Genomic DNA, 16,541 nt, shown 5'->3' on the forward strand with positions numbered 1-16,541 from the left:
AAGCTAGAGATGCTATACGTCCAGAATTTCCCATACATACCTGTGGGAATGTTCAGGGTGGCAGGAGAGGATATATTGTTTATTAATATCCTTCCTGTCCAGGACGAGGGTGGCGCTGTGGGTTAAACCACAGAGCCTAGGACTTGCCAATCAGAAGGACGGCGGTTCGAATCCCCGCGACGGGGTGAGCTCCCATTGCTCGGTCCCTGCTCCTGCCAACCTAGCAGTTCGAAAGCACGTCAAAGTGCAAATAGATAAATAGGCGGGAAGGTAAACGGCGTTTCCATGTGCTGCTCTGGTTCACCAGAAGCGGCTTAGTCATGCTGGCCACATGACCTGGAAGCTGTACGCCGGCTCCCTCGGCCAGTAAAGCAAGATGAGCGCCGCAACCCCAGAGTCGGCCACGACTGGACCTAATGGTCAGGGGTCCCTTTACCTTTACCTTACAAGTGTCTTAAAAAGCGGGTGATGCTGTGGTCTAAACCACTGAGCCTAGGACTTGCCGATCAGAAGGTCGGCAGTTCGAATCCCCGCGACGGGGTGAGCTCCCGTTGCTCGGTCCCTGCTCCTGCCAACCTAGCAGTTCGAAAGCACGTCAAAGTGCAAGTAGATAAATAGGTACCGCTCCGACGGGAAGGTAAACGGTGTTTCCGCGGGCTGCTCTGGTTTGCCAGAAGCTGCTTAGTCATGTTGGCCACATGACCCGGAAGCTGTATGTCGGCTCCCTTGGCCAATAAAGCGAGATGAGCGCCGCAACCCCAGAGTCGGTCACAACTGGACCTAATGGTCAGGGGTCCCTTTAAAAAAAAAACTCCTTCCTAACTTGTACTAGCAAGTTCCTTTACTTAGCAGAGTTACATTCCCCCTTTTACATGCACAGCAGATAGCTGGTTGCAAGCTTGTGCGAGCCTCTCGCTATTATACAATTCAGTCTGTCTTAGATTGAATTGTACATTCCTGGCAAGTTCCCTTGAATCCCTCTTAAAAGAATAAAGACGCCACAATCTTATTCAAAGTCAGTAAAAGAAGTTTACTCACATCAGTTCACAGTTGGATTCCTGAAGGCAGACTTAGTTACAAATATGTACATGTGGATCTACCCCATATGGGGGAATAATCCCAGTGCTTCTGCTAGCAGAGCAGTCCTAGCTAAATGCTGGTCAAACGAAGAAGGAAGTAAAAAAAAGGGAAAGGTTCCTGCGTGACTCGTCCTTTTGTTACCTGGACAGGTTAGGCCACGCCCACCTTCTATCTCATGCGAAGGGAAGGATGCTCTAGCCAGGAGGAACAGGAAGTTTCGACTGGCTGGACCAAACTTTCCATCGCATGTCTCCTCTAGCTTTTCAAGGAACGTTGTACTTGACTGCCTCTCATGGATCACATCCCACAATATCTGGGATTCATCTGTCGGAAATTGTGTCCCGACAGAATTTACAAAACTGGTAAAGATGTCCGGGAAAACACGGACATATGGCAACCTTTGTTGGAAGAGTTGGGGTTTTTTGGGGGGAACTTCCTAAAGAATTGCTCAAAAACTTGTGTGTCTGGATTTTCACTTTTTGAAATGTGGCAAGCTCAGTGGGCAGAGTGGGCACAGGAAAAAAGGAGCTTTCACAGCACTTTTGGTCCAGTTTGTATTTAAAGGCAGCCTCAGGCGGTTCCTATATTATTATTAGCTGCAATATTTAGTAGATTGAGGCATTAAGTCAAAATTCATTTGTTTGTGTATTTGTTCTATGATGTTTTTGACATTTACCGGCTGCCTCATGACCAAAAAAACCAAGATTTATCTGACCTGGGGAGAGGCTTCACCAGTTGGGTTTCTGCCTCTCATGCAGCTGTCAGGCAGAGGCAATGTGAGGCAAACTGAGCCAGGCACCTAGTCCACAGGCACCTCAGTCAACATGGCCTATGGAATGAGGCATGATGGGAGTTGTAGTCCTGAAACATCTGGAGGGCCAGAGGCCCAGGGCTGTGCAGTCCCAGGCACATTTACTCAGAAGTAAGCTGCACTGAGTTCCCCAATACGACTGACTCACTATTCATAGCTGTCAACGTTTCCCTTTATTAAAAGGAAATTCCCTTATTCCGTATAGGATTCCTCGCAACAAAAGGGAAAAGTTGACAGCTATGTCACTATTGGGGGGGACGGACAAATTCAACTCATTTCTTATTTAAGGATAAACCTAATTTGCACTTTGCAAAATAATACGCAAACCGAAATTTTGCCATCCTTCAAAGATTGACGTATCTCTGAATTTTGCTGTGGAGCTCTTTGGCCGAATAATTTGTACCAAACAAAATGCATAGACTTGAGGTAAAATGTGCCCAAAAATGCATATATTGTGAAGATAGCATTTATATGGGGGGAAATGGGTGCATTAGGCAAAATTGCGTACAAGGAACAGGTTTATAAGGAGAAATTCAGACTCAAATGCTGAGGAATGTTGATGAGGTTTATTTTTTTTTTAAGTAATAATCGTGAACCGCTTCCCTCACGAGTTGCGGATGGGGAAGCGTCCAAAGAGCTACATAAATTGAATGGCAGTGACAGTTCGTGGCCCTGTTTTCCTTTCCCAGGACTCGCCATTCTGTGCCAGACCTTTGGAGCCAACCCAGCCTTCACCAGCTCCCTCCGCCATCTTGACCTGAGCAAAAACCCAGGGTTACTGGGGACGGAGGAGGCGAATGTGAGTGACCTGTAACTTTTGTGGTGATGCAATTGTGGTGCATTTGTATTGGACAGCCACACATAGCTCTGCTTTCCTAGTTGTTCTGCTTTGTTTCCTCAGTGTTATCACCCTGGGTAGATTTGCACGATACATTTAGTGCGCTATGATACTGCTTTAAGCAGTCCTAGGCGTCCCCCAAAGCATTCTGGGAGCTGTAGTCCAGTGAAGGTGCTGAGAGTTGTTCGGAGACATCTATTCCCCTCACAGTACTACGATTCCCAGAGTTCCCTGGGAAGAGAGTGACTGTTAAGACGCTCTGAGAATTGTAACTCTGCGAGGGGAATAGGCATTTCCTCATAACTCTCTGCCCCCTTAAACTACAGCTCCCAGGATGCTTTGGGGGAAGCCGTGACCATCTAAAGTTTGATAGATAAAAATCTTTTATTTGCGTCAGCCGCAAGCCATAGCAAAGGAATCAAATGCAGCAAAACACCGAAATAGCTAGATGGCTAGCTATACAAAATACAGTGGTACCTTAGTTTACAACCATAATCTGTTCCGGAGGTCCGGTTGTAAACCAAAACAGGTTGTAACCCAAGGCGCGCTTTCGCCAATGGGGCCTCCCAAAAAAAGGGGGGGGGTTGTAATCCAAAAAAAATGGATTGTAATCCAAAAAAAGGGACACGCACTTCCGGGTTTGGCGTGGTTGTTCTGCCTGGTGTCGCCACCGCTCCACATACTTCGTCCCCTCTCACCCCTTTCCTTTCCCCTCTTTTTTAGGGCTTCTATTCCTTCCTGGCCCAGCCCAACGCACTGGTTCACCTGGACCTCTCGTCCACAGACTGCGCCGTGGATGCCGTAAGGTTTTAAGAGAGCCGTAGACTCCGGGGGTGGGGGGGGGCGGGGGCAAGGGTGACGTGGAAAGCCTGCCGGGTTATGAGGTGTCGATGCCGGAAAGAGGGATGGCCCCAGCCCCTTGGCGACCGGGATAATTACTCACTCCTCCTCCTCTTGGGTGTCCTTTTTTTTTTTAAAAAAAATATTTTTATTAGGTTTTTTTAACATATTATTTCCAACATTCATATAACATAATTTCTTATCTTATACAATATTTTTTCCTTCCATCAACTCCCCTGATGATTTTCCGTTTTTATCACTTATTCTGCATTTCTTAATTTCTCTATTACTCTTAAATATCATTAACTAATAATTCCCCTCATAGTCCTTCTTGCAATATTTCAAATAATCCTCCTTACAAAATGTCTTGCAATCCTACTGGCGTAGTCTGTTCATTACCATTACTTTTCAAATAGTTCGTATATTTACTCCGGTCTTCTAAGAATCTCTGGTCCCGCAGGTTTCGAATCCTTCCTGTTAATTTATCTAATTCTGCATAGTCCGTTAATTTCATCTGCCATTCTTCTTTCGTCGGTAATTCTTCTTGTTTCCATTTTTGTGCCAATAATATTCTTGCTGCCGTCATTGCATATAAAAACAACTTACAATCCTGTTTATTTATATCATCTCCTACAATGCCAAATAAAAATGCCTCCTCCTTTTGGGTGTCTGTCTTGTCAGTGTCTGTCTTGTCAGTGTCTGTCTATCTTGTCAGAGAGCCAGTGTGGTGTAGTGGTTAAGAGCGGTGGACTCGTAATCTGGTGAACTGGGTTTGATTCCCCGCTCCTCCACATGCAGCTGCTGGGTGACCTTGGGCCAGTCACACTTCTTTGAAGTCTCTCAGCCCCACTCACCTCACAGAGTGTTTGTTGTGGGGGAGGAAGGGAAAGGAGAATGTGAGCTGCTTTGAGACTCCTTCGGGTAGTGATAAAGCGGGATATCAAATCCAAACTCTTCTTCTCTTGTCTATCTGTCCCCATAGCTCTTTGGGGCTCTGCTGCACGGCTGCTGCCCACGGCTTAGCTACCTCAACCTGGCACGGAACACCTTCTCCCACAGGTAAGGAACTCCAGTCTGGACCAGTCCAGTAGGACCAGTCTGGATAGTTAGCCTTGGTGAAGACTTGACATTTTCATCCCCAAAAAAGTTTTTGATTTGAGTTTCCCCTGAAATGAGGCTGTGTTTTAATGTTTCAATGTTGTATTTTAATCTTGTTTTAAGTTGTGTTTCAATCAATTGTTTTTATATCGGGTGTTAGCCGCCCTGAGCCCAGTCTTGGCTGGGGAGGGCGGGGTATAAATAAAATTTACTATTATTATTCCTCTGTCTCCCTCTGCAGGAAAGGAAAGGGACTGCAGCCATCTCTCAAGCAGTTTTTCTGCAGTGCCTATTCCCTCACCTATGTAAACCTGTCAGGCATCAAAATACCCGTGGAGGCATTAAGGTGAGCACCCGCCACTCGCCTGTCCTGCACCCTGCCACTCCGAAAACACTGTGCATGTGCGAGTTAAAGACTCTATTCCGCCATTAGGTTTTCCAGCTGGCCACTTTGAGCGCCCCCCTCTCTCGTGTAGCCGGGTCTCTGGAACACAGAAAGACCCCTTAAGGTTGACAATAACAATAACAATAATTTTATTTGTATCCTGCCCTCCCCGGCCAAAGCCGGGCTCAGAGTGGCTAACATAATAAAAACCAGACAATATGCACAATACAATATACAATATGCAAGTAAAATAACATTCAGCATTCATTAAAATAATATAGAATATTAAATATGGCAAATCAAAATGGAGGATTTTGCAACACTGAACAAGATCTCTTTGATTTTATGAGTGAAGCAAGAAGAAAAAAGTATTATAGGATTCGAACAAGAATGAGCTTCTTTTTTGAGTCGGACCTTTTGGTCTATCTAGCTCAGCATTTCGTACACTGACTGGCAACAGGCGCCCAGGGTTTCAGGCAGGGGATGTTCCCAGCTCCTGGGCCTGTCTGCGTGCAAAGCTCTGTCCCTGAGCTGTCTTTGAGGCTCATGAGATGGGGTGTAGTGACCTCACGGCAAGGGGGACCTCACAATGTCATGGGGTCACCATCCCACAAAAGACAGAAAACAAAGCAAAACCCTAATACATAGAATGTGGTCCAGTGGTAAGGACAATGACTTATTATTATTATTATTATTATTATTATTATTATTTATTATTTGTACCCTGCCCAGCTGACTGGCTTGCCCAAGCCACTCTGGCCAGCATCCAACAAAATATAAAAACACAGTAAGACATACATCTGAAACGTCCCTGTTTAGGGCTGCCTTCAGATGTCTTCTGAAAGTCAGGTAGTTGTTTATTTCCTTGATGGGAGGGCGTTCCACGGGGTGGGCGCCACCACCGAGAAGGCCCTCTGCCTGGTTCCCTGTAACTTCACTTCTTGCAGCGAGGGAACCACCAGAAGGCCCTCGGAGCTGGACCTCAGTGTCCGGGCTGAACGAAGAAGAGACACGAAGGCCTAGAAGGATGAGAGCATTTCTGTGCCTTGCCTGGGAAGGGAATAATGGCTTCTTCAGAACTCTCAGCGCCTTTAACTACACTTCCCAGGATTCTCTTGGGGAAGCCATTTCTGTTTAAAGCAGTATGATACTGCTTTAAATGCATAGTGCGGATGGGACCTTCAACACGTGGACATCGCCAGAGTGAGGATGGCTGATGTAGGGTAACAGGCTAGCTAGCTCCCAGGACTTCTGAGAAACTACAGTTTCCCGCAACATTCTCACATGATTGCCATGACAAACCTAAGACTGGTTCAAGCTTCCAGTGCCACGTCCATGGGCTCTGCTGCCCTCTGCTGGAGGGAGGACCTGACTATTTGAGTGATAGCCACCACCTCGGAAAGCTGTAAACTTTGTACTGTTTTTTATGTTGTTAGATTTTTACCGTGTGCAGTGGTACCTCAGGTTAAGTACTTAATTCGTTCCGGAGGTCCGTTCTTAGCCTGAAACTGTTCTTAGCCTGAAGCGCCACTTTAGCTAATGGGGCCTCCTGCTGCTGCCGCGCTGCTGTTCTCATCCTGAAGCAAAGTTCTTAACCCGAGGTACTATTTCTGGGTTAGCGGAGTCTGTAACCTGAAGCGTATGTAACCTGAAGCATATGTAACCCGAGGTACCACTGTATATATATTGCTGCACAACGCTTTATTATACTGTGTGTATAGAAACACAAATGAGGGTTAGACAAATTCACGCAGAACAAGGCTCTCAGCGGTCACTGGTGACAATGGTTGTCGTCCCTTGCGCAGAGGTCAAGAAAGTCGAGGGTCACAAGAAGCAAGAAGCAGCAAGGTCTGGCCAGGAATCACAAACGTCATTTCCAGCAACTGACTGAGGCTGGAAACCCTGTTTAAGAACCAGCTGGTTCATATCAAGAGCAAGAAGGCTGGTCAGAGCAAGTGGAGTCACTCTGCTTCCTGCCCCTTCAGGCTGCTGCTCAGCAGGTGAATTCCTGGCCCATGACAACAATGGCTGTTCTCTCCCTCTGCGTCAAAGGAGCAGTCAGTAATCAGACGGTTCAAAGATGGTGTCAACTCTTCATCAGCAAAAGCACGACATCCACAGACTTGGTTGAATGTCTGGCCTCATGAGCACAGCTGCTCGTTCCTGGTGGTCTTCTTCCATGAAAATCATTTGCTGAGATTGAAAGTCCTCTCTGCCTCCTCAGGGGTTTTCCCCAAGGAATCGGAGACTGCACCTGCATGCAGCCAACCTCTCCTCCGCCCCTTTCATGCCTCTTCTGGTTCGGGGTAGGCCACAGAATACCACTTTCTGAGAACCACAAGCAGAAAGAGTTGACCTTTAAAGCCCTAAACGGCCTTGGTCCAGTATATCTGAAGGAGCTTCTCCGCCCCCATCGTTCAGCCCAGACACTGAGATCCAGTGCCGAGGGCCTTCTGGCAGTTCCCTCATTGCGAGAAGTGAGGTTACAGGGAACCAGACGGAGGGCCTTCTCGGTAGTGGCGCCTGCCCTGTGGAACGCCCTCCCACCAGATGTCAAAGAGAACAACAACTACCAGACTTTTACAAGACATCTGAAGGCAGCCCTGTTTAGGGAAGCTTTTAATGTTTGATGTATTACAGTATTTTAATATTTTTTTTGGAAGCCGCCCAGAGTGGCTGGGGAAGCCCAGCCAGATGGGCGGGGTATAAATAAATTATTATTATTATTATTATTATTATTATTATTATTATTATTACTATTACTATTACTATTATAATTACTATTATTATTATTATTGATGTTGAATTTTCTGCATGCAGAGCAGGATTTCGCTCACTCAGATGCCCCTAGTTCGCTTGTTTAAACCACAATATGTCCTTGCCTTCCTCGCTCAGGTCTCTTTTCCAAGGTCTGTCGGCCAACACCCACCTCAGCGAACTCCACCTGGACCTGAGTGGATGTGAGGTAAATCGGGGCGGGGCGAATGGGGTGGGCTTCTTGTGCAGACGTCTTCTCAGAGAGGAGGCGTTGGGGGCCGAGCTGCTTCCATGTGAGGCGATTTACCTCAGAGCTTCCCAGCATCCGTTTGATACGATAGGCCTCTTGAGCTCCCTTTCCTCTCTGAGTCACTCATTAAACCTCTCTCTCTCTTTCTCTCTCTCTGTCTTCCTTTCCTTCCTACCTAGTTGCGCTCCCCAGGGGCTCAAGTCCTTCAAGAGCAGCTGTCTGGAATCAGCGCCTTGAGTAGTCTAGATCTTTCTGACAATGGTGAGACCATGATGCTCCCCAGCTGCTGCTCCTGCCTTAATAATAATAATAATAATAATAATAATAATAATTTATTTATATCCCGTCCTCCCCAGCCGAAGCCGGACTCAGAGCAGCTAACAACAGCAAAATATTGTGTTTGCCCTTCCTTGTTGCAGATATTGATATTGTGGAGTCTGAAGTGACTAGAAGCATAAGAAATGACTCCTTCTGGAATAAATCATTGTCCAGACCCATTTTAAAAAAAATATTCAAACTTTTACTAGCAGATCTCTTTAAAATAAAACAGAATAAAGCAAATCATATGTCCGAAATATCCGTACAATGCCTTGTGCTCTCCAGCACAGGCTCAGCATCTTGCAAAAACCGAAATAACCCAACAGACCTATAAGCAAAGGTTTCTCTCTCTCCACAGTTTTTATTCCAGCCTCCAGGCTATTTACTCTCCCTTCAGGAGAGCTTCATTTTACATCTTCAATCCGTTGAGATTGGGAGAAAAGACTCACAAAGGCAGCGCCCTTCAAAATGGAGATTTGCAACTCAATACCTCTCACGATATGATCTAAGGTTACAACCCTTATGTGTTAGCTACCAGAGAAACAACAATCAGTTAGTTATTCATTAACTTAGCAAAAGCTCAGAGGGCTCTCCTTGGCTTTAATATAGCCCCATGGTGGGGAAAAACCCCATGTTGAATCTTCTCCAATATACCTTCAACCATTTTTCATTTCTGCGTCAATTAAAACATTGTACTTAACATTCCTGACCTATCCTGCCACTCCCTCCTCCTCCTCCTCCTCACACCAGGCTTTGATGCTGACTTGCTGACTCTCGTCCCGGCGCTGGGCAGGAACAAGTCTCTGAAGCACCTCTGGCTGGGCAAGAACTTCAATGTCAAATCCCGGTGGGTTTATTTATATATTGAATTTATATACCGCCCTATACCCGGAGGTCTCAGGGTGGTTCACAAAACCTGCGCTACGTAGAGGTGGATTTAGGGGAGCGCAAACGGTTGGCCCGCGCTGGATGCTGAGCCAAGAGGGAGCCGCAGGGTACACTGCAATAATGACGAACAACAGAAGGCGAGAGGCATTTGGGCGCTGAATGTTGGTGTCACAAAGGGCACCACTGAAATTTTAAAGCCCAAATTTCGTCCCTGGGCCACGCCCCTGGGTTGGGCGATCTAGGACCATCCTGGGCGATGGTGTCATGCTGTAGTTTAGTCACTAGGGGGCGTTGCACTTAAGTTGCTTCTTCGTTTGGAAGGTTTGTGAACCGTTTGACCATAGAGATCTCTGATTGATGTACGAGATGTTGAAAAAGTGCGGCTGAAATCCACAATTTTAAAAAAGAAATATGCACAAGTTGATGGTCATTAAAGCACAGGGGGAAACCCAGCGGAACTCTAAAAACAAACCGGAGGTTCCTTTTTCTGGAGAGATTTGTCAAAAGGCAAGCTTGATTCCATCTTATTAAGTTTATTCATGAAGAATCAGAAGCTCCACAAGCCCCTGGCGAGATATGCAAGCGTAGGAGCAGTTCTGCTGCAGAATCATTTCAAGATATACTAAAAAAATCATGCACCCACTGTTGCGTAGGGCTGCAATGGCACAAAAACGTGGTTACAAAGCACGGATCCACATGGATCCTCAGGATTTTTGCATTGGGCTACCGCAAACTCACCGTCAAATCACATGTCTGTAGCCACAGCATGAGCCACAAAAATCATACATCCAGTGTTTCATTCAGAATAGTTTTTTTCTTGTTTTCCTCCTCTAAAAACTAGGTGCGTCTTATGGTCAGGTGCGTCTTATAGAGCTAAAAATACGGTGCCTTATAGGGAGCAATTCGTAAATGGAATCAAATAAATAAACAAACTGCCCTGATATCCCCATGTTGCTCTTGTTCCTCAGCCTGACATTCCCCCTGTTGTCTCTCTGTAGGACCTTGGAGGAAATCCTTCAGAAGATTGTGCAGATGATCCAGGAAGAGGAGTGTGTAAGTCAGGGGTCAGCAAACCTTTTCAGCAGGGGGCCGGTCCACTGTCCCTCAGACCTTGTGGGGAGCCGGACTGTATTTTGAAAAAAAGAAAGAAAAAAGAACGAATTCCTGTGCCCCCAAAATAACCCAGAGATGCATTTTAAATAAAAGCACACATTCTACTCATGTAAAAACACGCTGATTCCTGGACCATCCGCGGGCTGGATTGAGAAGGTGATTGGGCCGGATCCGGCCCCCGGGCCTTAGTTTGCCTACCCATGGTGTAAGTCCTTTGCTGTGCGAAAGTGGTGTGGTGGTTTGTAGACTGAAGAGTGGGGCAGGAGGAGAGTTGCAAACTGCAACCTTTGGGGAAAATCAGTGTGACAGTGTGGGTATATCTGTGACTGGGTTGCCCAGTATGTTTTCTTTACTTCCACCAGCAGAGTTTGCTTGGGTTTTTCCCCCAATTTGAAAAGGGAAATGGAGATGAGGACAGAGTAGATTTTAACCACCGCCCTGCTTTTTCCTGATCTAAATGGGCCCCCAACACAGACACACAAATCTACTCTTAGTCCCTTTGGCACCACGAATGCTGGGGCCTGTATTTTATAGGTTTTAAAGATAAACGAGGTTGGCTTCTAAAACAAACATACATTTATTTATTGTCGTTGATTTATTAAATTTGTATACCGCCCTTTATCGACAGACCTCAGAGCGGTTCACAACATAAAATGATGATATAAAAAACACAGAATACATAATAAAAATGAGAACGACAACAAAGCAGTGATCCCACCCCCACCCTTCCACAACGCATTTTAAAAGAGATCGGATTTCAATCAGCCAAAGGGCTGGTTAAAGAGGAACATTTTCGTCTGGCTCCTCAAAGTATACAGTGGTACCTCGGTTTACGAACTTAATCCATTCCGGAAGTACGTTCTTAAACCGAAACCATTCTTAAACCGAGGCGCACTTTCCCTAATGAGTCCTCCCGCTGCCAGTGCCCTTCTATCATTCGGATTCTGTTCTTAGACCGAGGTAAAGTTCACAAACCGGGACACTACTTCCGGTTTTGCGGAGTTCGTAAACCGAATCGTTTGTAATAATAATAATAATAGTAATAGTAATAATAGTAATAATAATAATAAATTTTTATTTATACCCCGCCCTTCCCAGTTCAGAAAACTGGGCTCAGGGCAGCTAACAACAAATTTAGAACGCTTAATTGATGCAACAAAAAACAGCATAAAATACAAAACATGAATAACAATAAATTCAGAATTCAAAAATCAATTTAGGGGGGAAATCTATTCAATAAACATTAGATGATTACTAGTGCTAGCTGGCTAAATGAATCCTATTTGGGCCAGTGAGGAGACCAGGGGAGAATTAGCTGTGGGGTCTCAGAGCGAGTGATCTTCATAAAAAGGGGAGGGGGAGGGAAAGCAAATAAAAGATCAGGCTGAATTCAAATTAAAGGCCAGGCGGAATAGCTCTGTCTTACAGGCCCAACGGAAGGAGGTTAAATCCTGAAGGGCCCTGGTCTCATGGGACAGAGCATTCCACCAGGTCAGAGCCATCACTGAGAAGGCCCTGGCCCTGGTGGAGGATAGTCTGGCTTCCTTAGGGCCCGGGACCTCTAAACTATGATTATTCATGGACCTTAAGGTCCTCTGCGGGGCAGACCAGGAGAGGTGGTCTATAAACAGGACTGTTCTTAAACTGAGGTCCCACTGTATAATGAAGGCGCCACGACATCATCTTCACACTTTCTCTTACTGCCTGTGTATCTTAGGCTATCTATCAATATATATCGGTACCACAATGGCACAGGCAATTCTTCCCCTTCCCCTTTTATTCTCACAACAACCTTGTAAGGTAGGATAGTCTGAGAGGCGGTGACTGGCTCACACAGACCCTGTGAGCATCGTGGCTGAGGGGCGATTTGAACCCCGGCTGCCCTCCACCCCCAAGTTCTAATCTGGCCCTCTTAAGCCCTGTGCCACGATGAGATGCTCACTCTGTCCTTTTCTTTTTCCTCCTCCTCCTCTTCTTCTTCTTCTTCTTCTTCTTCTTCTTCTTCTTCTTCTTCTTCTCCTGCCTGCTACCCTGAAGTCCCTGCAGTCTTTTTCCGTTGCCGACTCCCGGCTCAAAACCCGCACCAGCATCCTGATCAACGCCCTGGGCAGCAACACTTGCCTGACCAAAGTGGACCTGAGTGGGAACTGCATGGAGGACATTGGAGCCAAGATGCTGTCGAAAGCCCTGCAGATCAACAGCACGCTGAGGTGGGCGGGGGAAACTGGCCGGTCAGGCAGGGCGGGGGCTTTCCGGTTAGTTTGCCCAGCCTTTGGATCTCTGGGGTACACTTGTCCCCCCCCCCCAAATTTTGCCACGTGGACCCGAAAATGCCTGCTTGGACTTCTTTGAGAGGGAAGAGGAAATTTACCTCAGCGCTCTCTCCGACTCCTCCCCATCAGCACAAGGATTGCTGCTCGCACAATGGGATCTGTGCAAGGATTAACGCTGGGATCACTTCTCTTCCTCAAATCTGCACTAGCAAATTGAGGAAATCCCCAATAATAGATTTAGAGGGTGAATTTGTGGAGGAGGAGAAGGGGTGGGGAAGTCCAATGGCAGTAGCCTTGTCCTGAGGGGACGCTGAGTTAGGGTAGCGCTGTGTTGGCTGCAACCCTACCCCCCCAAAAAACCCCAAATAGTATGGAGGTTTATATAATCATAGAGTTGGAAGGGACCGCAAGGGTAATCTGGTACAACCCGCTGCAAAGCAGGAATCTTTCGCCCAATGTATGGCTCAATCCCACAACCTGGAGATTATAAGTGGGGGATGAAATGGGAAACCAGGGAAGGGAAAACATAATGGAGTATTCTAAGAATGGGCTCCTGGTCAGGTGTACTGTGTCTTCCTATCTTCTTTGGCGATCACTCGTAGCCGAGTAAGATTGTCTTCCATAAACACAGTTTTATCAGTGAGTCCGTAGGTGACTGTGGAGGCCAATTCTTGATCCACACGTCCTTCCACAGTGGGGACATTGGTTTCCGGGCGGGAGTTGATCACGGTGAGGGTTTGCCAAGCGTGCCTTCCTCTTAGCGCATTTCTCCCTTTCGTCCTGAGTTCGAGTGTCTTCAAAGCCCACGACACCTTTGGTAAAGGCTGTTCTCCAGTTGGAGCGCTCACAGGCCAGTCTTTCCCAGTAGTCGGTGTTTATACTACGTTTTTAAAGATTTGCCTTGAGAGAGTCTTTAAACCTCTTTTGTCGACCACCAGCATTACGCTTCCCCTTTTTAAGTTCGGAATAGAGTAGTTGCTAACGGAGGCTGCTTCACATAACTGCTGTTTGGCAGCCAAGGAGGGAAGGAACTCAATTGCTGGTTGCGGGTCAGGAATTGATAAGTCAAAACAAGAGATGGGATCACAACCGCTACCTGTTCCCCCACCCCTTTCTTGCTTTCAAGGAGTATTTCCTGGGATAAGAACAATACAACTGCACAAGGCTTTCAGGACATCGCCAGGGCCTTGGAGAAGTGAGTAACTAGAGCGGTTTTGTACTCCTTTTCCTCAAAGGAATAGGGGGGTGCGGGGAGTCGAAAGCCAGTGTGGTGTAGTGGTTAAGAGCGGTAGATTTGTAATCTGGTGAACCAGGTTCGATTCCCCGCTCCTCCACATGCAGCTGCTGGGTGACCTTGGACCAGTCACACTTCTCTGAAGTCTCTCAGCCCCACTCACCTCACAGAGTGTTTGTTGTGGGGGAGGAAGGGAAAGGAGAATGTTAGCCGCTTTGAGACTCCCCTTAAGGAGTGAAAGGCGGGATATCAAATCCAAAACAACAACAACAAAAAACATGGCTTCTCATGCTCACATTTTCACGAGAGAAAGAGAGTACGTGGCTTAAAGGTTTCTGAAACGTTAAGTGGTTTATAAATGCTTTCGAATAAATAAATAAAACGGCCTCTTTTGCAGCAACTACACCCTCAAGTTCATGTCCTTCCCCATGAGTGACATCACGGCGGCCTACCGAAACGCCCCTGAGAGGACGGACGAGGTGTGGCAAAAGGTGAGCCCTGCCCCTTCCCTACAGGCCTCGGGATGAGGGGAATAATTTGGTCCCGTTTGCATTTTAGTGAGAAACTACCCAACTCGTTCCTCTCGAATGATCCTTCAGCACTTGCACTTCTCTGAATTTTGCACTTGCCCCCCCCAACCAAGTAATGTGTGTAAAAAATGGACATATGGGGAGAAAGTCTGGCTATAAAAGCCTTTATCGGCGGAAATAACATGCAAGGGGCGTTTTATGAGGGAGAATTACTTGAGAAACTGTGTATAAAGTGGTTCCGTTCCGTTCGACATCCGAAACGTTCAAAAACCAAGGCGCAAAGGGCGGCCTGCAAATTTACAGAGAAAATTGAGAACAATACAGCAGTACCTCAGCGGAAGCCATTCGACTTCCAAGGTGTGTTCAAAAACAGAAGCATTTACTTCTGGGTTTACGGCGTTCGAGTTCTGAAACATCCGTCAACAGAGACATTCGAGAACCGAGGTACCACTGTATCATAGCTGTCAACGTTTCCCTTTTTGAAAGGGAAATTCCCTTATTCCGAATAGGATTCCTCGCAAGAAAAGGGAAAAGTTGACAGCTATGCACTGTATTGGGTGGAGCAGCATACAGAAATTCAGGGCAAGAGGAAAATTGAGTTTTTGTGAGGATTTCTTTAGAAATCGCCGTCTGCGGCAGTTGTAGCGGAGAAACTTGAAACGAATAGATTTGGACCTCTGGAGAAATGCCCACTGGCGCGCAGGAGTGTCGCCAAACCTCAGCTTTGGTATGATCCCTCCCCTGTCTCTTTTCCCCCTTCCTCTCTCCCCTTCAGATCCAGTGGTGTCTCCTCAGGAACAACCACTCGCAGAAGTTCCCCCAGGACCAAGCCTTCCGCCTCCACCAGGGAATCGTCACCAATAGCGCCGAGCAAGTAAACGTTCCCATCTCCCTGTACGGCACACACTTGCCACCCCTTCCTGCAAATTCCTGTGGGGAACGAGCGCGGCCTGTCCGCCCCCTGCCAGCGGGTTCGGGACTTGGCGCCTTGGTGAGGGGCAGGAGCTAATGGCCCCGTGTCTTGCCCCTTCCCTAGATGATGAGCCGCCTCTGTGTCAGGGTCCAGGAAGAGGTGCGGTTGCTGCGGACCTGCTCCGCCGACACGATTCAGGAGGAAGTGCTCTACGCCCGGGAACTCATGAAGGAAGCCAAGAACTCGCGGGCGGTGAGCTTCATCTATTTATTTACATTCCTAGCCCCACGTTTCCTCCAAGGATCTGAAGGCGTTGCGCACGTGGTTCATTTCCCCCTCCTCATTTAATGCTCACGACAACCCTGTGAGGTAGGTTAGACTGAGAGGCAGTGACTGGACGAAAGTCACCCCGGGGAGCTTTGTGGCTGATATAACTTCATATTGAAATTGAATTGAATTGAAATACTTTATAGTCACTTGTACAACTTGTATACCGTGAGATTACACGAGCGCTCCCCACTCAGCTCTCGTAGTCTTAATTCCCCTCATTTACTGACGCACAAGGGACGCGGGTGGCACTGTGGGTTAAACCACAGAGCCTAGGACTTGCCGATCAGAAGGTTGGCGGTTCAAATCCCCGCGACAGGGTGAGCTCCCGTTGCTCGGTCCCTGCTCCTGCCAACCTAGCAGTTCGAAAGCATGTCAAAGTGCAAGTAGATAAATAGGTACCGCTCCGGCGGGAAGGTAAACGGCATTTCCGTGCGCTGCTCTGGTTCGCCAGAAGCGGCTTAGTCCTGCTGGCCACATGACCCGGAAGCTGGACGCCGGCTCCCTCGGCCAATAAAGCGAGATGAGCGCCGCAACCCCAGAATCGGCCATGACTGGACATAATGGTCAGGGGTCCCTTTACCTTTACCTTTTACTGACGCACACCCACCAAACCCGAAAGTCAGTTGCCCTGTTGTTATCTTTTCATTCAGCAGCCTAACAGCCCATGGATAGAAGCTGTTCTTTACCCTTTTGGTGCGACTGCTTCTATATCTTCTGCCCGAGGGCAGGAGATCAAGAAAGTGCCGGCCAGGGTGTGAATCATCCCTGAGAATTTTCCTCACTCTCCTGAGGCAACGTTCTTCCGCTATTTCATCCAGCGGATTCATGGACAGCCCATAATATCTTGTGCTGTATTCACCACCCTTTCTTCGCCTTGTCAGCT

At 47.2% G+C, this 16,541-nt stretch overlaps 1 protein-coding gene across 4 annotated transcripts in view; it reads left to right on the top strand.

Moving 5' to 3' along the window:
• CARMIL3 (capping protein regulator and myosin 1 linker 3) overlaps window positions 1-16,541 on the top strand; it is an 81,468-nt gene that overhangs the window by 38,592 nt on the left and 26,335 nt on the right. For all 4 annotated transcript variants that reach the window (XM_053362927.1, XM_053362928.1, XM_053362930.1 and 1 more), the window contains exons 13-25: window positions 2,581-2,690; window positions 3,453-3,530; window positions 4,552-4,628; window positions 4,909-5,013; window positions 7,948-8,017; window positions 8,239-8,320; window positions 9,128-9,224; window positions 10,264-10,318; window positions 12,416-12,588; window positions 13,778-13,846; window positions 14,283-14,376; window positions 15,191-15,289; window positions 15,452-15,580. In XM_053362927.1, coding sequence (XP_053218902.1) covers window positions 2,581-2,690; window positions 3,453-3,530; window positions 4,552-4,628; window positions 4,909-5,013; window positions 7,948-8,017; window positions 8,239-8,320; window positions 9,128-9,224; window positions 10,264-10,318; window positions 12,416-12,588; window positions 13,778-13,846; window positions 14,283-14,376; window positions 15,191-15,289; window positions 15,452-15,580 — 1,238 coding nt within the window. The remainder of the gene's footprint in view (window positions 1-2,580; window positions 2,691-3,452; window positions 3,531-4,551; window positions 4,629-4,908; window positions 5,014-7,947; window positions 8,018-8,238; window positions 8,321-9,127; window positions 9,225-10,263; window positions 10,319-12,415; window positions 12,589-13,777; window positions 13,847-14,282; window positions 14,377-15,190; window positions 15,290-15,451; window positions 15,581-16,541) is intronic.

Source organism: Podarcis raffonei, chromosome 13 (assembly GCF_027172205.1).
Source record: "Podarcis raffonei isolate rPodRaf1 chromosome 13, rPodRaf1.pri, whole genome shotgun sequence".
Taxonomy (NCBI): Eukaryota; Metazoa; Chordata; class Lepidosauria; order Squamata; family Lacertidae; genus Podarcis; species Podarcis raffonei.